At 41.2% G+C, this 27,270-nt stretch overlaps 1 protein-coding gene across 2 annotated transcripts in view; it reads right to left on the reverse strand.

The window, feature by feature from the left end:
* The window catches only part of LOC119488797 (collagen alpha-1(XXIV) chain), a 96,597-nt gene that overhangs the window by 48,288 nt on the left and 21,039 nt on the right, over positions 1 to 27,270 (reverse strand). For both annotated transcript variants that reach the window (XM_037770705.1, XM_037770706.1), the window contains exons 4-17: positions 26,248 to 26,301; positions 22,248 to 22,301; positions 16,091 to 16,144; positions 14,739 to 14,792; positions 11,993 to 12,037; positions 10,914 to 10,967; positions 10,350 to 10,394; positions 9,240 to 9,293; positions 8,358 to 8,402; positions 6,655 to 6,708; positions 5,965 to 6,009; positions 1,410 to 1,463; positions 500 to 544; positions 24 to 77 (exon numbers count right to left, since the gene is read on the reverse strand). In XM_037770705.1, coding sequence (XP_037626633.1) covers positions 24 to 77; positions 500 to 544; positions 1,410 to 1,463; positions 5,965 to 6,009; positions 6,655 to 6,708; positions 8,358 to 8,402; positions 9,240 to 9,293; positions 10,350 to 10,394; positions 10,914 to 10,967; positions 11,993 to 12,037; positions 14,739 to 14,792; positions 16,091 to 16,144; positions 22,248 to 22,301; positions 26,248 to 26,301 — 711 coding nt within the window. The remainder of the gene's footprint in view (positions 1 to 23; positions 78 to 499; positions 545 to 1,409; positions 1,464 to 5,964; positions 6,010 to 6,654; positions 6,709 to 8,357; positions 8,403 to 9,239; positions 9,294 to 10,349; positions 10,395 to 10,913; positions 10,968 to 11,992; positions 12,038 to 14,738; positions 14,793 to 16,090; positions 16,145 to 22,247; positions 22,302 to 26,247; positions 26,302 to 27,270) is intronic.

Consider the following 27,270-nt stretch of genomic DNA (forward strand, 5'->3'; position numbering starts at 1 on the left):
CGCTTGTGTGACGGGAGACGTACCTTGTCGCCTTGGTACCCCATCTCTCCTGGATCGCCCATTTGTCCCACTTCATCCTGAATTTCACAGTATCATACAGAGATATAACACAGCACTACTCTGCCACAGTGATCACAATACGACCATAGATGAGAGATATATACCTGTACATAAAGTATATACTGTATAATATAAGAACATTACGCAGCAACACTTGTAAACTGACAAGGCAAGCTGCTATCAGTTTAAATGTCATAAAATCAAATGGCAACACTGTAAAGAACCAATAGGCTATACATTGTGGAGCATTACCAATATTTAACATAAAAAACTGTTAACGAGATCCGTCTATTATCATGATATTGAACTTGAGTTTGTATTAATGGCTGTGTTATCCAAACGTTAGCAGGATCACTTGTAATATGTAGAATTATGTGATATGTGGGCTAATGACACATTACGAACAGATACACTGCAATAATATAAATATTTAGATCACCTTATCACCTTTCAATCCAGGCAGGCCGGCTCGTCCTGCTGGGCCCTGCCACAGGGAGAGGAAAGAAAGAAAGGAGAGGAAGTAGAAGAATTAGTCCATTAGATTAGAGAGAAAGAGAGGAAAGGGGAACATTTGTGTAAGGCATCAGTGACTTCAGTGGCAGAATTCATTTTGATGCAGGGATTTGCAAATGAAGTGAAGCCAAGGAGGAGGCTGATGGATGATAAAAGCTGACATTGTGGCTTGAAACATATCTCTTTCCAGTTTTCTTTATAGATTTTGACAGGCCAGGAAATGTATTTATGGTGGCACTAGATTCATGATGTGTAGATACATACTTTACAGATTACAATTGTTTAATTTGATAGATAGATAGATAGATAGACAGATAGATAGATAGATAGATAGATAGATAGATAGATAGATAGATAGATCCAGCAGATCACCAGAACAGTACATAAAATGTACATGTCAACACTAAAGAAACATATCCAAAGAATACAAAATATAAAGAATATTGGAATACACTATAAATATACCCAACTACTACAACTAGCATAAAAAAATCTAAATTATAAACATAGAATAACCCATTATATACATTAGCAGAGTGTGCAAGTTACAGTGTTTTGTTCTACAATGAAAAATAATTGTGCAAATGTAGCTGTGCAAAATCCAACATGTGCAAGATTATCGCAGGACTAAAACAGGATGGAGAGTGGTTGTGACAGAACCTATAGAGCTGAGAGCTCTCTGTTAGACAGAGATGAGGTGTTGAAGAGAGTTATTGCTTTAGGAGAGTTGTTGCTTTAGGAGACTTATTGCTTTAGGAGACTTATTGCTTTAGGATAGTACTGTACAGTATTTTCCTAAAATTTAGAGTATTTTCAGTGGCCAATGTCTAACTTACCTGAGGTCCCACCAGACCAGGCATTCCTCTCAGTCCCTCCGGCCCTGGGTCCCCCTGTAGAGGTGTAGAGGTACACAATGGAATTTATGTATCACAAACACACACACACACACACACACAGACACACACACACACACACTTCTGATACTGGCCCTGACACTGAATGGCATTTTTCACACTAAATGTTTCCGATTTCTTCTTGGCAGGGACGCTATCTTGACATGAACACTATCTGCTGTTTCCAACACAGCGCATTCCTTTTAGTCACAACCTTACAACACAACTAAGCCGTGTTGACAGTGTTTCCAGTTGTGGGTCTGGTCTTGGCTCTGCTCACCACTGCCAACCCACAACCTCCACTCTAATTGACAGAGGCGAGGTGAGAATGGCCAGAATGTGTGGCTGGACCGAAAAATACCCTTTACAAGCATGCTGGCCAGACACACACAAACACAATTAACTAAAAACAGCCTTTGCACATTCAGGTATATATACGTATATATATACACATATGGATTCCTCTTTTATACTGTGGTAAACATTTTTGTTGAGGAAACCAGGCAACCTGCTCACTTAAGGATTATTTTTTCTCTTTGAGACAGCAGAAAGGCTAAAAGGAGAAAGGAGTAAGGGCGAGGAGATGTCAGAATTTGATCCAAGACAGTCGGGACAGAGGGAGACAGTGTCGACCTTAACCAATATGCTGAGGAAAAGCATAGAGAATACAAAGACAATTGGGAACCTTGAACTCCTCATTTCACTTTTCAGCAGTAAAGGGCATGAGACTGAGAATGTTACTATCAGTCAGAGTATTCTCCTCTATCCAAACAATCAATCTGTCAGCCTGGTCAATATACAAAAAAAAGTGAGAGGCGAGTGAGAGCACATGGCTTAATTTTACGTCATCAAGGACATGTGGCTTGAACTAGGAGTCCATCTGGAGTCTGGACCCTGTAAGGCTGGTGTTTGATGCTCTGTGGTACGGCATCGGGACAGACACAAATCACATGCGCTCCATTAAAAGAAGCATTCAACGGAGAACACACCACCAGCCCGGCTGAAGTAATCTGGTACATCAACATCCCACGCTGCTGTCAAGATGTAGCCTGACTGCCAGGTGGTTAAAGATCATCCAAACCATTATCTTCCCAGCCACACTGAAGTCAAGTGAGTAAAGACTTAACAAAAAACAGACTGCAGCATTCCTGTACCTCCTTTCAACACAACCACTGTAGCCTCAAAAAAGCCATTCAAACATTGAATGTTTCAGCACCCCGTGTATCCTATAAAGGCTAATAGATTCATTGTATCATGTACTTTGACACGACATGCGAGTGGGGAAAGCACAATTAAATTACTGTATCTGCAGGCCTCACCATACCACGTGTAAATGATCAAAAACCGGTTGAAGTAAGAGTGGTAAATGAATAACACACACACACACATAAAAAGACTATAACATTTAAAACGTTGATTTTTTGTCTCCTTCTTTTTTCATTCAGGTTGTGACAGAGTGTCTGGCTGCAACACATTTCGCTGAGTCACACGCTGGCAACGACATCAATTGCATACCAGCACGAACACTTGCTGCTCCGTTTCTGTTCTGATTACTAAACTAAAGTTCCAACCTTGTGTAATTGCCTTTCAATAGCTGAGTGAGCACAACTGGAGCCACAGGAGTGTGATTGACACCGGGAAGTGAAAATGAGTTTTACATGTCAAATCAAAGTTTTTTTTGTGAGATCTATCCTGTGTCAAAACCACTCAGCTGGAAAGTTGACTAAATATGAATTACATCAAAGACAGGATTAAGGAGGTGCAAGTATTTTGGCTCTCTTGTATGATTACTCAAAAGTACTTACAGGCAATGATTTGTTGATATAAAGACAAGTACCCACCACATCAGCTTTAATCAGTAATAATTAATTTCTCTGCTTCGAAGTGTAGATATGAGCTTTTCACAGGATTGACCGTGTCCATAATGAATAATTTTACACTATACATAAATCATGAGCCTATCATCAACTCTATGAACGTATTAATGCTTTGATGGTGTTTTGATTTGTTCCACAAAAGCACTTGTGTCAGCACTTAAAGGTCCAGTTTGTAGGATCTGGCGGTATCTAGCGGTGAGGTGAGGAGATTGCAACCACCTGAAGCCTCTCCCGTGTGCCAAGCGCGTCGGAGAGCTACGGTGGCCAACGAGAAAACGCGAATGGCCCTCTCTAGAGCCATCTGGAGCAGAGCCAGGGCGTTAAGTGTGTGTGTGTATGTGGGAAGTGAGTGGTGAAGCAAGAGAGAGAGAGTAACGTTATTGACTCCAGCCCAGCAGGAAAAGTTAACAGAGTTTGATTTGTCCGTTCTGGGCTACTGTTGAAACATGGCTGTGCAACATGCCGGACTCCGTGAAGAGGACCTGCTCCCTATGTAGATATGAACGGCTCATTCTAAGCTAATGAAAACACAACGATTCTTATTATCAGGTGATTTTACAATAAAGAAAACATACTTATTAATATCATATTCCTGCCAATAGATCCCCCTAAATGTTACAGACTGTTCCTTTAATGTTCAACAAAACTACGTGAGGTGAATAGTTGTAAGAACATTCATTTGTGAAGGGAACAATAATGTGTATGGCACCTTAACTGAAACTTAATCTGGTCAGACCTGTAGTGTACAGCTTTTCCTTAGCAAGACCTACAGTATATATTAAAAAAACACACACAATGTTTTAAAGAGCAATAGAGCAATCAAGACTAAGAGGCAATCAAAAGAAAGAAAGGGGAAAGGACATGACTTGGAGAACGACAGTCACAGAAGAGAGTGACAGAAGATTATGTTAATGGTATGACCAAAGCTTTTTGACCACAAACGTCACAGTGTCCACTCTGTCCAGACATCAACAAAGGCTCTGAATCCGTGACTTTTTTTTAAGGAAATTGGATTGAGATGCCAAGGCAGGCAATAAATCAGACAGCCCACCATCTCTAAATATTTTTTTAGATAACACGGAGAAATGAGGCACATTTACCACTGTTTGCCTATGAGAAGAGTATTATCTTTTGTTATGTGTGTGGGTAGCCCATTCTTGTATGCACATGTGCACATCTGTGTCACATCCTGTTCTTTCCAGATCATACAGAGTGATTTATGGTGTGTCGGATCTGACTGAGACCTGAGACATGGAGGTAAACTCTGGAGCAGAAAAACACATGAAAGGGTTTTCTATCTATTCTTTTTCAGTTAATCTGGAGTGACAATGAAAATTTGCTTTAAATGTTAAATGTTACTACCAAGTTTTACAGCAACATGTAGCGGCATGACCCATTACATTACCTGAGTCATGTTAGTCTACAACTCTGAAATGACAGACTGAATGTACCCCATGTAGAGATGTGTCAGTAAAAATTGGGATGAGTTTACTTCAAAGTAAACTGTGGTATTCTCCATATTTCGATTGCTCTTCACTTGTAACCCCTCACTGTTATATTGTTTATGTGCCTGCATGTTTCATGTCTGACTGTGTCTGTAGTGAAGATGACTTACAGCCAGTAGCTGAGGTCAAGGTTAAGGAAACCCCATCCAACCAGATGTGCCTAGCGTGGACTAGTAACCCTTCAAGCACCCCAATAAATCTCCATGCTATGAGGACAGCAAACCAGTGTAAATGAAGCTTGAAATGATGGCACAGGAAAGGTGCGGTATACAGTTTTATCTATGTTTCTGACATGAACAGGGCGATGTTTGAGAGGCCTCTGAGACTTTTTAACAGTTGTATATTCTGCAGTAAAACAGACAGCACGCTCTCTATTAGGTCTGTGACAGTCTAGATTCTGTCTCACTGCCATAATAAGACCGAGCCTCCCAAGTGGGTATGCTGGGAACATTTAAGCCTTTGGCAGCTAGACACTGGAGTTTTTTTAATTTTCATTATTGACAGTGCACCCTTCATACTGCATGACAAATGTCCATATGTTATGGGTATCTTCACTGTACCCAACCATGAACAACTTTGGTCACAATAGTACATCTCCATCACTATACATATGGAAAATTTGTCAATGTTTTGGAGCATTTGGACTTTTTTTTTGCACTTTTGCATGCCCATTGCGTCAGTAGTGCTAAAGATACATGACGTGCAGCCAAGACAGTTTAATTCTGAATCCCGCCCTACTTATATTCTATTCCTTTGAGTCCCTGTGGATCACTCAGATTTCAGTAGTGGCTGTCATTGACGGTAAGAAACAAGCTTCTGCCATGAACAACAATTACTACAGCAAGTCTAACAAAAAGAATAAATGTTGGCATGAAAAATCACATTCATCACTCATGGAGAAACACAGCGCATCCTGCTATCCATCATCCAAACCACATATAACCACTAGAGACAGGCAAGTAGGAAGAAAGATGGACAGACTAACAAAGTTGGAAACGTAGAGAGACAGAAGCAGAACTGTGAGCCAAGTGGATGACAGACCCAACATTGTCTCTATTAGCCATGAGAAATATAACACATTAATAAAAATGATAATATTGCAAATCTGATACTCACCCTCAGACCAGGAAAGCCGCTGATGCCAATCCCACCAACAGGCCCCTGTGAAACATCACAGCAACATCCTAAGTACACAGGACAGGACACTTACAGTACTGCACATTCCTCATTCCCAAGGCTGCACTGGAAATACTGTAAGTGCAACGTCATGTTTTCATGTGCAAACATGTGAGGTGACGAAGCAACATATCTATGTCTGAACCCCAAAAAATAAATTAATCAAGGCTGCTCAGTGATGATTTATGTGTATCCTCCTGCACGCTCAAAAACGGAATATGAGACCTGCTGATTGCTGATGATGTTATACACTTTGATGAACTGTCTGTCTTCTGCCAAGCCAACTTAATGTTTTTTTTTCATGTGCTCAGACTTGGTGTGAAAGGTTTATATGTGATTTTTCTTTTTGTATTACACATTCTAAATACATTTCAGAAGTGGTGACAAAAGGCCTTAACATACATGAAAAGACTTTATCATATGAGTCTGAATAAGGTGTATGCAGGAAATAGCCCAGTACTGTGCACTTGTAGATACAGTCACTGATGAAAGAGGACAGGTAACAAGCAGGGAGACCCTGACTTCGTAGAAGGAGGACAGAAAGGTGAAATAACAGGCAGATAGATGAAAAGTGTAGGATAAAAAAAAGAGGACAGCTGAATTCACCAGGAGACAGACAAGAGTTCTCACCTCATCACCATCAGGACCAGGAGGTCCCCTCTCCCCCGCATCACCCACCACACCCTGTGGAGGAAGTACATCCACATTCAATTTCAGAAGGTCAGGGCAACCATTTGGCAGTATGTAGCACTTCCAGAAAGGTGAATGAACAGTTGTTTATAGCTTTCTCTACTGTCATACTGTTACTTAAAGGGATAGTTTGGGTGTTTTGAAGTGGGGTTGTATGAGGTACTTATCCATAGTGGGTGTATTACTTATAGTAGATGACGGTTGGCGTGCCCCCAGCTTGGCAAAGCAATACAGTGCTCAGTCATTTGTATAATTGACCAATGATGATCATTTATCTGTATCCTCCTGCACGCTCAAAAACGGAATATGAGACCTACTGATTGCTGATGATGTTACACACTTTAATGAACTGTCTGTCTTCTGCCATGCCAACTTAATGTTTTTTTTGGCAGAAAAAGAAAGGCTCACCAAAAAAAAATCAATATCCGTTTAAGTGTACGCTATATTTAGAATATTTTCACCACTTTATCTTGCCGTCAGACAGCCCTTTCCTTCTCCCTTCCAACAGGGAACTGAACTGAAAGTGAGACTTATCTATGCTCTCTCCAAAGCCAGCAGGCTCAGATGACAAAAACAGTATAGATACGTTTCAATTTCAGTTCAGTTCGCCATAAGAAAATATTCTAAATATAGCGTATACTTAAATGAATATAAATTTTTTTTAGATGAGCCTTTTTTTTAGGCGGCTAAAATAGGTTTTTCTGCTGTTCCCGTCCACAGCACTGTATTGCTTTGCTCCGCTTTCAGCGCTCCTGTCTGTTTCTCGATGCTGGGGGCACGCCGACCACCATCTACTGTAGGTAATACACCTAATATGGATAAGTACCTCATACAACCCCTCTTCAAAACACCCAAACTATCCCTTAAATTTCTATGATTTCTGTTATCCACGGCATCTAACCTTTACATTATCATTTACCATGAAGTCTCCCCAAGTGGTTGATCAAGATCAAATTTGCATTGACATGGTCTGAAAGTAATGCTTGTTTAATGAAGCAAGATAAGCCAGAGTATTTGGTGAGCTTATGGACAGGCTTACAACAGCCCTGAGGCCAGAGACACAGACCAGTTAGCCAGACATCGCTTAACGTTCCAGAAAAAAACCCTTTGGATGAAACAGACACTGGGCCGACTGCCCGCTTGGCAACTTCAACAGAGAAGCTGAGGCTTGTTTTTAAAACATTAACTTCTCACAGTGTGAGGGCCCAAACTTAACATTCCATTTGTCTCTCACTTCATTTTTTTTTTTTTGCAATGCCACCCGGGTACAAACTTGGCATTGCAGGACCTTTGCCAAAACACATGCTATCAAACACTTCCAATGTGATTTGCCACTTCTTGTTAAATCCTCTAAAGGAGTAATTCCTCTCTGTTCTTTTCTCTCAGTGGCTCTCAGTGTCCTGCTGCTTTAGCACATTCACAACAGATGCAGCATACAAATGAATTGAAATGTCCCCGGGGCTTTTGTGAATGTGAAGTACTGCTATTCTAAGAGAACATACTGCATACATTATAAGATGGATAACATTTATATTCTTTTTTACATCGCCCCGTGATATAACACAGACAATCATGCCTGCAGCTGTCTCCTCAAAGCTACTGGTAGATGACAAAGGTATATATTAAGATTAATTAATTATTACGTGTCTTCCTTTGGGACCAGGTCTTCCATCAGGACCAGGAATGCCCTAGAAAAGAAAAAGAAATGAATAAGTGATTCATATCTGGGGCATGAATTTGTGCTGCTCCAAGGGACAATGGTGTAACAAGTTTTAGCCACTAGACTCAAATTAAGAGATGTTTACAGGCTATAGAAAAGTGAAAAGGCACGGTTCCTCAAATCTCACGTATTTATCTATCTGAATAGGCAATGAATATTTTACAGAGAGATTCTTAATATTGCTTATTGTAAGCCAGGATTCGAAAATGGTGTCATCACATTGAAATAATAGTTCCTTTGGCTCAAATCAAGCTGATGTGTCGAAAGCCATAACAGCGCAATAAAGACAGGATTTCCTTGAGACTGGAATCTCACCAAAATGAAGGAGTGAGTAACGTCATTCAGGCATAGCCTAAATGGAAAATATAAATTTTCCTCACATATTTTACTGTGACATAATCCTTTTTAAAACCATAAAATGACAGCTTTAAATAACTGCTGCCCGGGATATTTTAATCTTACCAAATAGTTTTTAAAAAAGGACAGAAAAATTAGCAAATGGGTAAAAAGGAGGTGACGTACACCTGTAAGTAGTAAATAGCTCAACATATATCAAGATAAACTGTAACAGAGCTGTCGATTAAAGTGCAAAGTGCTCCTGAAAGCTGTCATCTATCAAACCTCAGTCAGGGAGGTACTAACTATCAGACAAAGGAGGGGAAAACAAATGAAGTGGGAAGACATGAAGTAGAGGACTATTTTTGATATAAATGTGAATAGTACTGGGAATTAAATGTGTCCAAGTTCACAGGAATAGTGAATAAAAAGATCTCGACAGCATGTGCATTTAACAAACATCACTCACTTTCTTCCCCTCCAGTCCAAGTGGCCCAGCGATGCCAGGAGGCCCAATGAAACCCTGGAAATCAGCAACATTTCATATCACAATATTGTCACAATCTATTCTTTTTTTGCAAACAAGCATGTTTATGTTAAGTTTACGTTAAGTGTGACTCATTGTGTGTATCCTTGAACACTAACGCAGGTGCTGAATGCATTTCCATCCTCATAAAACCTTTGCTAAGCCAATTTTCTAAGTACTTTTAATCCAGCATTGTTTCCATCCATGTTAACTTGCTAGCAGCTTTCTTCTTCCCTGCCTTTGCTCACACATTGCTGCATATAATGTCGTGTTACCGCCACCTGTCGATCAGTGGAATAGCGTGAAACCTTTGGCAGGAATGACTTATCGCGTCACTGGCAGACGTGTGCATGCATGTGTGCACATACTCAACATCAACATCATCATTTTGAAAACCCTGAAATACATTAGCTGTACCGTCATTCTGGACATGACTGTGAGACATCTTTTTACGCAGCAATACCTTGGCTGCATTCAAGTATTTATGTAAGTTGGCATAGGATGTAATCAGTAAGCAATGCATGAGTAATCTGCGCAACCCTGTCTTCTTATTTTTCTCTTTCACACAGTCACATCTTATCAGTGTACTGTCTTTGTGGCTCTTTTTCACGCTGCCTGCCTCACTCTGACATAGTAATCCCAGCTATTCTCGTTCTCTGGGCTGCAACGCTCCACTTAAGTCCCTTCTCTCACTAGCTCATTTGACCCCCTTTCCGTCTGCTTTTATATTTTCTCCCATCTGTTTGTATTCCGTCCTCTTTCTTTCTGCTGTTCTCCTGTTTTTGGGGGCATTCTGAGCTTGCTGAGGAACGAACCATAGTAAGATAAACTAGTCAGTCTTTATAGAGACAACTCAGAGCCCGGACCAGCCCCCACAAGCAGTCTCACATCAGGCAGTATATGTCAGAAATACAACTCAGATTGTGAGCAGTCTCTCTGGAGCAAGGCTGTTGGCCTGACACTGTCCTAATCCTTTCAGGAAATTAAGTGTTCAATCCAGCGCTGCTGAAAAAAAAGAGGGCAGAGTGAGAGCAAAGAGCCACTTGTACTTACACGGACACCTTTAGGCCCTGGGTTACCTTGTGGCCCAGCTAAGCCCTGCAAAAAAGGAAAGATTCAGGTGAGGTGGACTATTGTCACAGTACGCGCAAGTTCAATGATTTCACACAGAGAGGGAATCCTAAACACATGAGATGGCTGGATAAGAGAAATACAGTGATCTTGACTTTACAGTCAGTTAAAAGGAAACACGTTTGTTATACTTTAAGTTGCACTTTCTATTTCCTCGTCCGCACTGCTGGCAGTGAACAAGATTTAAGTCCACAGACTGCACACATGAAAAAACATCAGGAAAACCACTGCATTTCATTGTAAATTGCATGTCATTGTAAACTATATTTTCCAATACATTGTAGTGGAAATAGCAGTTGTTTATCGCTCTAGTCCAAATCCAAAATGGGAAAGAAACGTGCATAGGAAAGCAGACAGAAGTGTGCATTACGCAGTTATCGTTATTGCATTGCTGTGTATTTTCTGTAGAGTTCTTGGTAGAGCAACGAAGAATCTAAGAGGATCGATGGAGGAACTGGAAGCATATTTTTGTATTTTTCACTGCACCTGCCTGCCAGGGTAACCTGCAGTCCCGGCTTCCCCAGGAGGTCCATGTATGCCCTGCAGCAGAGAGAGAGAGAGAGAGAGAGAGAGAGAGAGAGAGAGAGAATGAATGAACGGTGAATAGGGAGATTAGATGGATGGATAAAGTGAAAGAGGAGACACACAGACCTCTACCAGCATTGCCAACTGAGGAATAAAACGAGCACTGTTCATTCCGGACAGCCTCCACCAAGACAACCCTGTCTATTAACTGTACCTTTCTGCACCCCTCCGACCCACCCCTCCCTCACTGGCTCTCTCTGCTGCTTTTTCAGCTCACTGTTAAATTAAAATGACACTTTGTATTTTAAACATTCAGCTGATGCTCAATTTCAAACAATCATCGCTTGCAAAAATCACAGACCATTTCCATTCTCAAACCAAAAAAGAAAACGTTTTCTTTCGATCACAATAATCTAATCCGTGCCAGCAACCTGTATATGTTGTTATTCCTTAAATCTCTATGCTTAGAACCAGATGAGGACACGTGACGAGAGTCCGTGTAACGGGGCTCATTAATTGTTAGCATTTCGACGAGGTGAAAAGTTTTTCCATCAAGGAGAGGGGCAATAAACAGAAGATAAAAGGAACCACTGACTAGAGGGGACAGCTGAAGCACTGATGTAACTTGGCTGGTGACGCACGCAGGCACAGCTGTGTATTTGGTGTGTTTTGTCCATGCGTGTGTGTGCGTGTGCACATATGTATCTAATCCTGTTTATGCATGAAAGTTTTGTGTATGTATGAATGCTGTGACATTGAACATGAGCATGACTGCATCGCAGAATGTGTCTCTGGTCGTCGATTTCGATGCTTTTGTTGTTCGACGCACATGTCCCATCGGTGCTGATGGCAACGGCTGAACTCTGGCAAAACTAGAATTACTGCCTCGTGTTTGCATGCCTCTGCCAACCAGTCAAGTTGCAGTTTACACCAATGTCTGTCCAAAATGTCATCACATTTGTGTGAAATTGTCATAATTAGCATTTGAATTCTTGAGTTGTGGCCAAAAACGGCCAAAAAAAATACACATCACCACTTACTTGTTCTCCTGGCAGTCCGGCTGGCCCTTGATAACCTTTAGGACCCTTGGAAATGGAATAAAACAAATGTTTTAAGTATTTCACCCAAAACACCACAGACATTAACAAGACGAGTTACAGCCATACTAGCGGCTCTATGAGGCTGTACTTAGGCACAGCGGTGCTTTGAGCTACATGCTCACAATGAAAATGCTAACATGCCGCTGATGCATTTGTTAATTAGAACTAAACACAAAGTACAGCTGAAGCTGATGGGATCATTAGTTTTGCAAGTTTTTGGTCATAAACCAAAGTGTTGGTCAAATTAAATTGTAGACCTGATGGGTGGCACTAAACGAAAAGTCAGTTAAGGTCAGTCATTAGTTATATATAACCGCATGGTGGCGTTAGAGTGAAAGTCAGGGAATCACCAAAGTCATTAGGAACCCTCTGAGAACAATGGATATTTGTACCAAATTCCATGGTGATTCATCCGATAGTTATCAAGGCATTTCACCAAAAGGAAAAAAAAATGTCAACCTGCTGGAAGGGGTCAGAGGAAAAGTCAGGAGATCACTAAAGTCATGAGGAATCATCCTCTGGGGACAATGAATGTCTGTACAAAGTTTCATGGCAATCTATGTAATAGCATACCGACCAATATTGCCATCCCAATAACAAAACAACCAGACAATTACAAGTTTGCTTCAAAAGGACTGCTAGTGAATCATTTCATAGAGAACTGCTGAGTTTGTTGTTCTTATTGCACATCTCAATCGAGCTCTACATTTTAATTAAGTTCATTTGTGGCATGCATCCATCCTAGAATGAGACAACTGAGGCATGTTAAGAGATGTCAGATCCTCTGTCTGGATCCTCTTTCCTGCAGACATCATTTTGGCACCAGTCTAGAGGTCCAAGGTCACAGTTAATGATCTCTGAACTGGGACGGTGTTGTTTGGGGGCCAGCAGGTTAATTCTGACTGCAAATTCCCAAGCATGCATGACTGACACTTTAATGTTTCATTCTCTATTTCAGAAGGAGAAACTACATTATCCTGTCTGTCCTGTGCAGTTTTTCCGGGAACCAGTCCATGAGCAATTCTGGGTTCTGACCGAATGGGTTGCAGAGTAAAGTGTGAGTGAGGTTTTAAAAGGAAACTGACACAATAAAGACATAAAAACGCTCTATAAAATGAATAGTTCGCTCACTCCAATCCACAGTCAGTTTTGTGCTAAAGCCAGATTCTGCTGGTTCTGTTAGTTAAACAAGCACTTCTTTATAAACTAAACAGGATTTATTGTTCAGTAAATCTAAGCTTTTCTTCTCTTAAGCCCTTTTATTTTTCCCTTTGACTTGATTATCAACAACAGATGCTTACAGCTACAAAACACAAGGTCGGGGCCAGGTCATTATCTTTTTGGGACAGCGAGAGACTTCTTGCACGGCCCCATTGACTCCATCGTGTGCTTCCGAGGTCGTGACACATGAACCTTCACACTCAATATAAGGCCCACTTGGGGGTAAAGAGCATAGGACCCGAGCCATTCATTTCCTCTGGAAAAACTTGACGGGTCACAGTTCATGTGCTGGGTATATTAGGTTCAGCTACTGCAAACACTGGGATGATCTCCTGGGAGGCAAGTTGAAGGCCAGCTATGTGGAGACCAGACTCACAGACTCAGAGCTTCAATAAGTAACTGGACAACTGTGTAGATATAGCCATGTGGGCAGCAGGGCGACCTACTAGAGCAGATTAAGTCTGTTCTGCAAAGACCACAAGCTCAGTTCTAGCCAACGCTACGCTGTGCACAACAACAGCAATGTACCCTTTTGAGGAAGATATTGAACGCACTAGAGCATAACAATACATTTGTGAATGCCTGTGAATATGTGCACATTGGTGGAAACAGGGGGAATGCCAGTGTCCTTCATTTTATTAATAGCAGTGTCCATGAAATTCTGCTTCTTTAGGCATGACAATGGATGACCTGAGGAGGCATCGGATATTGTGCGCGTCATTGACCCCCTGACTCTGAGAAGGGTGCCTTTCCTCTTTTGGGTGACCTTTGACCTTGACCTCAAAGCCTATCAAGTTAAAACGAGACAGCAGCACATCCACAACAGCCGGCTCTGAAGCTCTCAGAGAGAGAGACACTGATGGATTTATATGCAGAGAGGGAGGTATGCAAAACAGTGAAGAAGAAGAAAACACAGTGTAAGGTCGAAAGATGAAGGAAGAAAGCAAGATTAGCGAGAAAAAGGTTAAAGATATACAGTATATGTACAGTATATGTTTCTTTCTATTGAGAGAGACGGAAAGACTGAAGACAGGCAGAGAGCAGGGTGGGCTGTAGACTGTAACCTAATACTGACCACATTAGACCACGAGAGGCCTCAGCCAACCTCTGTGGCTAACACTTGGAGGAGAACACAGTGTGTGTGTGTGTGTGTGTGTGTGTTTCTATGCATGCTCTTTACCTTTAACTTCACTCTTAAACCAACCTTTAACTTGTATGAACTAATACTATTTGTGCCTCCTTTTGCCTCATCTATGCAGATGATTTAAAGACAGCAGTAACGTGCCGTTTTAAAAGTAAAATATAAGCAGCAATCTAATAGATTACTTGAAAATTAGCGAATTGAGCTACTCGGACACGTCATACAAAAAATAGTTTCTGACAGTAAGTCTTCTAAGCCTTCTTCTGTCTTCAGCATCAGCTGGTTTAAACACAAGTAAGCTAGTTTAAACTAACTAAATCTTACCAGTGGACCTGGAAATCCATCCGGCCCAGGTAGACCTTGTGGACCTCTGTCGCCCTGTTGGAACAAATGAAAGAGAGAGTAAGATAACACTTGCACAAAAAGGGGGATGCACTGCACACCTTCATTACAGAGATGACATTATAAAGGCATTAAAACGATGAGTGCTAGACTGTAGAAGTGTACGTTATCAAAGGAAATTCACATCATTGCTTTAGCTCTCTGACAGTTAACCCAGATTCAAGTCAATAAATCAAGTAGAAATTATTTAACACTGAATAAATCTTCATTTTCCTACATGGAATCTAGATGGCTAATGACCAACAGGCCAATGTTTCATTAGACTATTCATTATTTAAGATCTTGTGCCGAAAAAAAGATGGATTTTCCACAGGTGTGTGAGACGGACAATTAAAAAGTGCTTTTGTACTTCAGGCAGTTTCTACCATCCGTCTGTATTAAAGATGTCTTATCCATGCTGCTTCTAATAAAAGCCATATGCAGAGCAATATTTGGCTATTCAGAAGAATCAGAAAAGCCGTGAGGTGAGAGGGTCAATGGAGATTAGAGAAATGTTGTTAATACAGACAAACATGCTCAGAGAGAGAGAAAGATACAATAACATATGCTACAAAAGTGAAAGACTTGTTACAAAGAGTGATGAGAGGTTTGCAATAATTTGTGGGGATAACAGCCGGATGAAGTTGGATAAATATTGCTTGGACACATGCTATATGTGTGGTTTTAAGTGAAATTCATCCCCGAAAGGCTCTGAAGAGAGAAATGATGACAGTTTTTCTTCGGGGATTTCTATGAGCAACTATGAGAAACTAAGAACTTTTGAAGCTTAATAAGTTCAAAACATTTAGCAGTGCTGCTCAAGAAAATCATTACTGTGATGATGTTTGGAAGAAAAAGAGTCGAGGCTGGAGAGAGAGTAGAGAGCAAGAGAGACCAGCTGTGTTGACGCCAGACAAATGAATAATAGAGTCAGAAATGTAGAAAAAGGGGGTTAGAGGAAGTTGCTGAATGAACAACAAATATATACATAAAACAGTTTATTAGATGAAATTCAAAAATCAGTTTTTCATCATCCACAAATTAGAAAGCATTGAGTCGTTATTGACTCATCATATACAGTATACAGTACATAAACCGTTATGATGTAATGATCTGAATCAACATTTTAGGATCCTTTTCATAATATTTTGCTCAAATTACTGTTAAATAAAATCGAGGGCAGAGAAAAAAGCAGACAGTGAGCAGAGAATATGGAGTAAATGCTTTGTGACAAATAAGAGGGCCTGAGAGAAACACAGAACGGGGCACGGAGGACATGGTGGCAGATTTCTTACCTTCTCTCCTGGTGGAGCCTGGCCTGGAGACAGCCCGGGGTCTCCCTTTGAACCCTAGAATAGAAACAGGGTCACAGGGTAAGGGACGTCTTCAGCAACTACATTTTTTTTTGAATTTTTTTTTACAAATTATGGTTATTTTAAAAAAAATCCAACTTTCAATAGTTCTTTTTATTATTTGTTATTATTTAATAATTTCTGAATACATATAACACCCAATGCCATTACCAGCATTAGAGTCTGTTGTTTTATTAAAATAACTGAAAGATTTTGATTTTGAGAAGTACAATAATATAGTGAGTAAGCAAGTAAAGTAAGTAAAATGAATTTGCATGTTTTCTCTTTCTCAAAATCTGGACTGCTTTGCCCATACACTCTTTGTTTGCTTTCTATTCCATAAAGGCCATAACCAAGCGGCAAAAACTGTGGCAATGTGGAGATGCCTTAAAGGGGACATATCATGAAAAACTCCCCTTTTTCAGTGCTTGTGCTCATACATTTGGGTATGTGGAGTGCTTTCTAATCCACAAACTGTGAAATAAGACAACCCAGGCAGTTTTTTGTGGGCAGCCTAGATCAGAAAACATGTGATTCAAGAAGCCATTCAGATTTGGCTCCTCTTCCTATGTCACATGCAGGCTCATTAGAATACACCACCCACGGCTCGAGATCTATCTTTGCATCGGTGCATCATATTTCTCTCCAATCAGAGCAGACTGGGTACAGGTATACAGGTATACAGGTATATTTAGACAGACAGTATGAAAAAAATAATGTGTTTTTTGATAAAACATGTTCTAGTAGAAACCCAAAATACAAGTATGAACCTGAAAATTGGCATGATATCTCCCCTTTAAGATGCAGTTCTTCTAATGGTAGCAAGATGTTAGCACCACAACTGTATTGAAGTCAACAGGAAAGATCCCCAACTTTTCTAGAAATGCAAAGTTTCCTTCCACAAGATGATGTAAGGACAGTAAAGTGGCTAGCTGTGGTGTTCACCACACTGGTGTTCAAATTAGGATATTATGGCTCCAAACAGCTGGCAAGACAGCAGTGGGAATAAAAGTTATGAACCTCAAAATGTCCCTTTAGAAATCTATGGTTGAAGTCAAAGATGTTACATCCATGTTTTTCTACACTCTGTGGTTTCATCTCAGTTCCATGCGTGACACTAGAGGCTTTAAAGAGGGAGGTGTCTGTTCTACCACACTGGCAAAGGATACCAGACTCTGTGAGTATGTGTATGTGACTTTGAAGAGACTGCTTTTGCTTTCTGAACATTTCTATGGTTCATCCTCAACTTGGAGCTGTCGCAGTTTGAAGGTTCAAACTGAAGGTTGATTTTCCATCAAACTTAATGATAATCCAGGAGTTCAAACAGAGCGTTTCAGGCAGAGGGTGAAAAGAGATGCTGCAGCCCAGCTGGTATGACAAAAGTAAAGTGTTTTTTTGTCATGTAAACATGTTCTAGTAGAATCCCAAAATACAAGTATACACCTGAAAATAAGCATAATAAATCCTCTTTGAAAAGGCATTTTAAAGTGACTTTTAAAATAACAAGAAATTCAAAAAGGCCCAGAAGAGGCTACATCTTGCACATGTTTTTTCTTTTGTTTTTATAGTTTAGCATTTTCAGTATAATTTCGAATACACTGCAGCTTCTAGAGGACCCTTGATCTTTCAGTATAATACTTACACTTTCGTACAATTCTTCATATATAAAGGACAGAGCTAGGAATCATTGCAGAGTTGGCATTCGCATTTCTGCACAGTGACCAAGCACGGCAGTGACACTTAGCAATAAAGTACAAATGCCTTTGAGGATCCAGACCTCACTCAATGTCTGTGTCATCCCAGACCACATGTGTGATTCCCACAAGGCGGATAACAAGTCAAAGAGTCTGCCAGAATGGAGCTGATGTTAAGTGCATCTCCACAGAACAGCAATATTACATTCAAAAGCCAGACTTCTCAGGGCTTTTCTTCCCAAACTGATGTGGATAAGGGTCATAAAATCGTTTCTATTGTCATACATCTAAAAATAAAGCTTAAACTCAAACATTCTTCCAGTTAGTGTTGCCTCTGCAGAGGTGTTATGGCCAAAGAAACAATCTTTAGAGACCTCCACATAATTTCAGCACAGCTACTTAACACATAGCTGCTCCAGAGGGGCAGGAGGAACAGCCAAGAAAATACATCATTCTGAATCTGTAAACTTAAAAAAATTTGCACATCAGGGACACAAATGGAACAGAAATAAAAATGGGTTTGGAGAGTAAGAAAATACGTCAAACTAGTGTCTGAGCATCATGTTTCCATAGTTTTGACTGACAGCCAATGAGGCATAGAAAAGCTCGAGGGTGGGAGAGCAGAAGTTCTACCACAGGGTTGATTTCTGTTTGAAAAAAAAAGTCAGCAGTGCATGAAGAAGATTGAAAAGCCCTTTTAAGTCCTCCAAGCTTATCGTCATAACATTTCAAAGTGTGCTTAAAACACGTCAACTAAGTTCAGCATCAGGGACTATATTCCTATGTATTCATCCTAGTAACCAAACACATTTCAACAAGAGGTACTGAGACAAAGAGTCTCTCAATCTCTATTCCACCTCCACAGAGGGATTGGGGGTGTGAGGATGACTCACCGTCAGGTCACTGCGGTATTAGACGCGCTGATTTTGGTTTTGTATGTGTACAAACAACTGTGGGTGTACAAGCTGAAGGAACAGGGAGCAAGCAGGTGGCCCCATATTTCACTAATCGGATGCCCTTAGCCAAACGTGCACAGTGTCCCAGCAAGGTCAGAGGTGACGAAGAACAAATCTATCTATCTCCCCTAGAGCTGGCTGACTAATCAAGGAGGAAAACAGAACACTCCTCTCTTTATGTGTGTGTGGGGTGAGGTAGACAAAGAGACCACAATTCATGAAATTCTTATATTTGTCTTGTATTTAGCTATGCAGCACTAACTACGATTCCAAATGAGGCGCTATCCACTTACAAGCAGAACATTTCACATCAAAAGACAAAGGAAGGGAGGGTAGACCATCTACTTATCCTTTGTTTCTGCTCCTAAAGCATGACTGCTCCCCCACTGATTGCATGGTGTATGCAGCCACTCGCTTGTAGCCAGTCGGGACCACAGTCACCACAACCATCTGCATGGAGCAGCCCACATCCTTGCTCAGTTGTACCAACTGTATCCTTTACATCTGGTCCCATGCTGGGAAAAGCTTACCAGTGATTTAAAAATGCTTCTTTTCTTTATTTTTTCTCTGTATATGAAGTCAGTGTCGTGGCTAATGAGCCGGGACTAGCATGATTATGCCCTGTGGTAAAACCCCGGGTTGCAATGATCTAGACTATGGGGTATATGTCATTTCGGCCAACAACCACCCTTGACTCCCGCAGCCTTTTCTGCTATACTGTAACAACACACTGGCTCATTATTATCACTCTTGCCTACATCTGGATTTGTCTTGTTTAATCCCGCTTGCACACGCTCTGAACAGCAGAGATTGGCTCTTTAGGGAACAACACGTCATTCTCTACTGCAATTGATGCCATTTGATAAAAAACCTTTTACTACAGCATAATAGACTTGAGTGTAAAGGATCTAAAGACCCAATGAAATAAAACATATATTTTTTCCAGGTGTAATTCTGTGTCCCTGTGTTAATTGTTCATTAATCTCTTGTTAGTTGCCAAATATATGTAAAAAAAATAAATCTGTATCAGAGTATTTTTACATCAAAATCCCCATCAAATCCCTGTCTTTTCTCTTCTTTAAAACTGTTTCAAATGTTTGATGACTCCTGCGCTAAAAAAAAATCATCCAATCAAAAGAGACTTTGGGAGACGAGCTAGCCACACCGGTCATATAAAACTTCACTTCACCACTTGTGGATTATGGTAGCTAACAGAGCAATAAGGGGAGATAGAAAGAGCGTGTTTGGATACCAGTGGGCAAAAAACTTAGTTTTCATTTCCAAAACAATGTGGCTGAGGTCTAATTCATTCAAGGGAGACTTGATTTTCAACCAGCTCTATAACACTGCAGAGCGGGCAGTACATGCAAATGAACGTCCGCCGTTTGACGCAAAACAGTCAGCTGTCGGAGTTTTGGTTGCGGGTGAACGGGGACGGAGGCCATGCACCGTTCATCTGCATGTACTTCCCGCGCTGCAGTGATACACATTTGGTTGAAAACCAGCAAAGTTTCCCTTTCAGCCTCCTAATCTAACAACAGGTGAGTGAGGTGTGTGTAGAGCCAACAGTCCCCTGTAGCTCCGTATCACGCTAAACTCGAAGTCCGCCCCCTTTTTAGCGATCCTTTAATGTGAAGGATTTGATTTAAATCACTCTTTTAAGTGTACACCGCTCAAATATTCAGTTTCACTGTGAAATACGTCACAGTAAAGAAGCTAAAGACGCTATAACTTCCGTTTCACGGGGACTTTAAAGGACAATTCAGTGACCTGGTGACTTCAGTATAACAGTGTCTTGTAGGGTAAGCAACATGAGCTGCAGAGGTCTCCTGATGAGGTCTACAAAACAACTCGAGCCGAGTCTGAGAGGCTTGACAAATACAGGCAAGAGTCAGGCACATTTCAAATGCATAATGTGGGTTTGGGTCATGTTTGGGCCTAAAATATAAATACAACTTTTAAACATTAGATGTTAGTGATAATACAACCTAAAAGGATTTACTGATTACAACAAATACAGGTAATTTTGTCATCACACACACTCTACCACTCTGCACCTGACCCCTTTGGCCCGCACTTCCTCCTGAAGTATACACAAACACACAGGTCAACAGCAGTGAGCAACAGGTCCCAACTTGTCAGCTGGCATCAGCTAACTGTTCTCACGGTGTCTTTGATGGTTTTTCATGGAGAATATGAAAAGTACAGTCCCCATTTGTCAGGTTTTAAAGTCGTTTTCTGTGTGAAAAAGACTACCAGGGATTTGGAGAACCTTTGTGAAATAGCTTTTGTCACACATTTTGGCATCAAAAAAGTGTTGAGCTAGTTTTGATTTAATGAGTAACTGTGTTCTTGGTATAATTGTTTTAGAATATGCAGTGGGAGGAGCTATAAAGGTTTTGTCTGTATGTGATGACTGTGACTAACTGATAGTTAATGGAAAATACGTTACCGCTACACTGTATATCTCTTTTTAGTAAATAAAATATATAAATACGTATTAAAAAACAGTGAACATAAATGCATGCAGGCAAACAATATGATATAAAACGTATCTGATGTTTCAAAAAGACGTCAAAGCTAGAAACAACGTCCTTTGATTTCTTGTAGTAATGAATTGGCCATCTCACGCTCTTGGTTCTGTTTCTCACTGATGATGATTGGCAGGCCAGTATGACGGCACACTTCCTCAGGCAGTAGAGAGAGCTCAGGCTTGTCATCACCTTCTTTGAAATCTTAATTTTACCGTACAATAATGACAACCAAATCCAACCAACTGTGCCATTAAAAACAACGGCACTATCACATTTATCACCACTTCTTAGATGGGGAAATTATAGCTTATGAAAGTACGTGACTTGGAAGATTTTAACTTTGGCTGCAGACGGCCACAACATGCATTTATCCATCTGGTTAAAGGCCCAAGTGTTCTATGTATTGTTCTGATTTTCTTGAATTTCATAACTAAAGCCTTTGTCTCAGCAGTTCAACTGGAATTCCATTTAAGTAGAATACATATGGAGCCCTAAATTAAAAGAATACAGGATGATGGAATTGTCCATGTCTTTAAACATGTAGTATTGGAAACATATGCACATTTGTTTCTCTTTTCTTCAAAATCTGGCATAATAATGACCTTTTAGTCACATTTTTTCAAACCTCAATTTGGGCATTGATTATGCCCATGCCAACACCATTTGCTGCTGCAGCTCCCTCCACCACCCCAACCTCCTCCTTATCTGGTATTTCATATCGTTGATTTAAGATTTAATGTTGATGTACAAGTTCATTAAGGGGGATTAGCTCTCTTAGTAGAAACTCTGTCTCTGCACGGATCCATTGAGATTTACCTGAACATAAGAGCCTTTTCTGCCAAATCTAACTGTATAGCCATTTGCTATCATGTAGTAGGCTCTTTATAGCTCCCTACCATGGGAAAACGCCACTCACCTTGGGCCCAGGTGGTCCAGGCTGTCCTGGGCTTCCATGTGGACCGGTGGGACCCTGGAACAAATGAAGACAGAGAGAGAAAAAACACATTAAAATACTGTACATTGTTGACAACAACAACTCAGTATTGACTCAGGGCTCTTCTCATTTCTAGATTTAGTGCCTCCTCGTCTCCTTGCTCCTCAGGCTTGTGACCCAGAAATCGAGCGAGCGAGGAGGCTTGCCGGAGGAGCTTGCACGGATACACAGGTGTATCCTATATGGAAGACTTTTCGGCAACTGTGACGAATAAAAGAGGCGTGACACACAGCTGGAATGATCTCAACCATGACAGGATGCTCTACAAATGTAACTGTTCCTTTTGTATTCATAAGTTGTAGTTCTAACTGCATCCCTTGATGTGATATTTCTGTTTTTAATCATTGAAGGTAGAAACACAATTCAATTTCTATAATCGTGACATGATGTTTACAAGTGCAAACAGCTGTTGACAGCAAATTATGATATCAATAAGAACATTTTCTTGATTTCACAAAACAATGGACGGTTGATGCAGCTGGGCCACATGTTATATTTAACTGACGGTGCTTTAAATGGCTCCAAGGCAAGGATGTTTCATTTGTTTAAATGCCTGTTGCCTCGACTCCTCTCTCCTCACCTACTCCGCCCGCATCTCCCATGGGCGGGACTAACGCGCGAGGAGAGGACGCGAGGACGAGAATCAAGGACGTACAAGTTGGGAAATCCCTCTAAAATAAATGAATACTATAGTTCTCTTTCAAACCTCGCTTGATATCTCACAATGGGAAGCACCTTCTGGCGTGACCAATCATGGAAGCTCCACTAGCACCACGTCTGTCAAGGTCAGACCATCATCTGAATTCTTCAAACATCACAGGTATGCAATGAATGCACAACCACACATGCACACTTATGCCTACAACTAGATGTGCACATTCATATGCACACACTCACACCATAAATACACTACATTCCTGCACATCTGTAACCCTGCTGCTTACAGACAACGCTTTCTCTGCACTGCAGCCAAGAGTCAGGAAGAAGGCTCTCCCTCTCTCTTTCTTTCTTTCTTTTTTTCTCTCACTGTCATTTTTCTCTCGGTTCTCTATACAATATTCAGAGCATTAATATAGCATCAAACACTATTTGCATTGTCAAGATACACCGATCAGCCATAACATTAAGACCACTGACAGGTGAAGTGAATAACATTGATTATCTCGTTACAATGGCACCTGGCAGTGGGGGGGATATATTAGACAGCAAGTGAACATTTTGAACTTTGAACTTTGTGTTGGAAGTGGAAAAATGGAAAAGCGAAGGATGTGAGCAACTTTGACAAGGGCCACATTGTGATGGCTAGACGACTAGGTCAGGGCATCTCCAATACTGCAGGTCTTGTGGGATGTTCCCGGTCTGCAGGAAGGAAGGAAAACCGGTGAACCGGCGACAGGGTCAAACCCAAGGCTCATTGATGCACGTGGGGAGCGAAGGAACTGTCTTCCCCTTCAGATATTGTTAAGAGTAAAAGAACCTCTGAAGTAAATTAGTCTGTTTCCATGACAAATGCCCACACCAAATGGAGTACGCTGGTTCATAGGCTCAGTCTGATAACGTTAACGATTACAGTCAGCAAAATAAGTCTGCTGCTCTGTGCCGAGACACAGAGACAGAACCACAGTATCACACACTGCCCTCAGCTTCCCACCACATAATGATTCCAAGCCTCCCTCTGTCTCCACTTTACGACTTAGCCTATGGGGATTAGAGTATGTTCTGTATCAGCTATGTGCTTTCCAAGCCTTTTACTAGGAGACATGCTTTACTATCTGCCACCTCTCTCTGTCTTCCTGTCTATCTGCCTTCTATTCTGCCTGTCTTGCTCTGTTAAAATACAGCAGGACATAAGTCCGCATTCAGACTAACTTGAATTTGAGTGGAGCCAGTCTGTTGCCAACGCAGCGGGCTCCAACAAAACAAAGCAGGGTCGTCAGGCAAAAACGTTGAACATGGCTCAACTTTTGCTGCAACACAACGTGACGTCATCCAGCAAAACGCTGCGTTAGCCAGTCAAATACAAGCAAGCACACGCTGCGGGTACATTACTTTGTAACACTGTAATTCATCTGTTTACTTTGCAATCTTTGTGACAAAAGATCTGTGGGTATTACTAACCATTGTGCTGTGTTTTGGCATCTGATAAGCCTTTAAATGCATTTATCTGTTACTCCAACTTCCTGCATAATCTTTCATCCCAACAATGCACCATTTTAACGCAGGGCTGTTTTTTCTCTGAAACCCTGCTATGAGGGAAAAAGAAGCAAAAGGGCAAATGCTACATCTGTGTGTTATTTTGAACTGATGTAGACTGTTAACTATTAACTCACACAGACAACCACACACACACGTACATATAATACACAGAGAGAAAACACCCCGCTAATGCACATAACCACATTTTCCCCATGTTACTGAGATGATGTAACATGATGTCAGTATGATGATTGTCCCAGATCCTTATTTGGACACTTGACAGTCATTAGCCCCTTTCACACAGAGATTCTGCAATACTGCCTTTACACCGACTTTGCTTTTTCACACTGGGCCAAACAACGACGGCGTGTGATTTAAGATAGCATGTCTGCATCGCGAGAGCAAAAGGGGCGTGGCGTTAAACGCAACAGCATCGACGTAGTGTGTGCGTGTAGTTCCGCCATGCCGGCTGTCCCAAACACACAGACGTCGGCTCAGCTCTGTGACTACCTCCGCTGCCAGCTCAGCGGCGGAACAACTCTGTGACCCCATTCCATCTCCGTACATTTCAGAACGGTGAGGAGCAATAACTACACAACATTCCCGCATCGAACAGGCAGTGTGAAAAGGGCTAGTGTCTGACGTAGTTCAAAAGCAGGTGTTCAAAACTGTCTACGACAATCAATCATTAAGTTCAGTTTATGTCTTAATTTGGTCCTCCATAAACACTGAAACGCCGTAGATATTTACATTCCCCGGGGTAAATTAGCCAGAAGATGGTGCTGTGCCAGGTAGAGCTTCTACAAAAGAGTGAACTATTTATATACCTTCCCTCAAACACATACCACATCCATTGAGTAAAATGTGTCTTGTTCTGTTTAAAGATGCCTCCGGGACCTGTGGCATGATCGCAGCATTGCATCATGACAGACTTGGCAGTCGCATACAGTGAAGTCTCAAGATCAGAGTGGAAATGCAGCCTGTGATGCCGAAAGTTACTGCTGGTTGCAGCTGGTTTCATCTGGGAACAGTTTGGTCACTCAACCTGTTTGTTCTAAAGGTGCGGACAAGTAAACAATGTTGCCTGCGTCCTCAAAGCAAACTACCTAATTGTCATCATGAGTCTATTCAAAGCAAGGCTTGTTCCTGAGTTTAATCACGCTAACCACAAACATGTCTGTCACTGCCTCTTTCCCAACAGTTTCAGCTGGATTGTGACGGTAAATAAAGGGCAAATCACATATGTCCAGTGCCTGCTAACTGCCATAACAAAAGATGAAAAGAACAAGATGCGTTAGTGCTGTTGATGAGAAACTGCAGTGCCTTAAAGGCCAATAAACCTGACCATAACCTCTTTATAGTGACTCTGTGATCAAACCACAATACTTCCTGTGCTATTATGGCTCCTGAAGAGTGGTCAGCATCTCAAAAAATGCACTGTCTGTACACAGTTGTCTTTTCGGTTTTCCCTTGTCTTTTTGTCTCTTTTCTGTTTTCCATTTATGACCTTCCAGACCACACCATATAAGGGAGTTTTCAACTGCATGAAGAGAGATATATGACACATATCTGGTAGTTAAAAAACATCCTCTATTTCTAATTCAACTTCTTCTTAATTGAATGCCGCTATCACACACAGCGTTCAGAATGCTCATCCTGATCAATAGATGACAATTACTTTACGTCATGTTGCCTGTGTACCATCACCTTTGCGCAGGTTACTCACCCGAGAACCTCTTTTTCCTGGAGGACCAGGTAAACCAGGGGGACCAGGAGGACCCTAAATCGGAGAGACAAGGGGGACAGTGGGAGAAAGAAGGGAATGTTGTAGAGAGAGGGGGAGAGAGAGAAGAGTGAAGGGGTGAAAGAGAGATATAGTATGTTAATGGCAAGCAATAACATGCAGTTCACTGTCTTGGCCTTCACAATGATGAGTATGTGCTATATTTATGTAAGAGCTTTGAAGTTCAAAGACAGGAGCCAAGTGTTTTCAACTAAAAGCTCTATTACGAATCTCTGAGCAGAAGGGTCAAGTTACATTCTGGAGATGAGACTGACACCACCAGCCTTTGGTCAGCCTGCGGGATTAACATAAACCTTCGTCATGGAAAAACGTAGCAAGAAACATATGGAATAACTGCATTTCATGTTCTGGTAAAGAGACTCATGCTAAATCAAATTAACTTGCATCATCACACTGATGCATTATCACACACTGTTAATTTACTTAAATAATCTGTGAAGGAATCTGTCAAAAGGGTTTTAGAGATTGACAGCTTTTGCTGCTAGGAGTTATAAACGATACGATAAATCGTATTTTCATTGTCATCGCCATATGAACATGCACGATGAACACATTGCAAAAGACTGCCTGAAACGCGATGAATAAGAAAAATAATTTTATTTAGGGGTGGTTACCAAAACGCTAAATTAAAGGTGCTCCGGAGCTAAAGACCGTAGTACTTATCATCACGCTGCATCCTCTCCCTGCTCTGTGTCGGAGCTCTCCACACATAAACACACACAGCGAAGTCAGCAAACAGCTGATCAGAGAGGTACTCGGCTACACTAGCTAAAACTAAAGCTGTCTGTATATAGTCTAGTTTAGTTCGCCACGTATCTTACTGGTAAACTTATCAGCTGCCTGGGACAAAGCAGCTCCTCCTCTCTCTAACAACGGTAACGTAACCTGCAGCAATGAATCACATCAGCAGAGGGAGGAGGACAGAGGACAGGAGGAAGGACTGAT

This window comes from Sebastes umbrosus, chromosome 5, assembly GCF_015220745.1.
Source record: "Sebastes umbrosus isolate fSebUmb1 chromosome 5, fSebUmb1.pri, whole genome shotgun sequence".
NCBI classification, from domain to species: Eukaryota; Metazoa; Chordata; class Actinopteri; order Perciformes; family Sebastidae; genus Sebastes; species Sebastes umbrosus.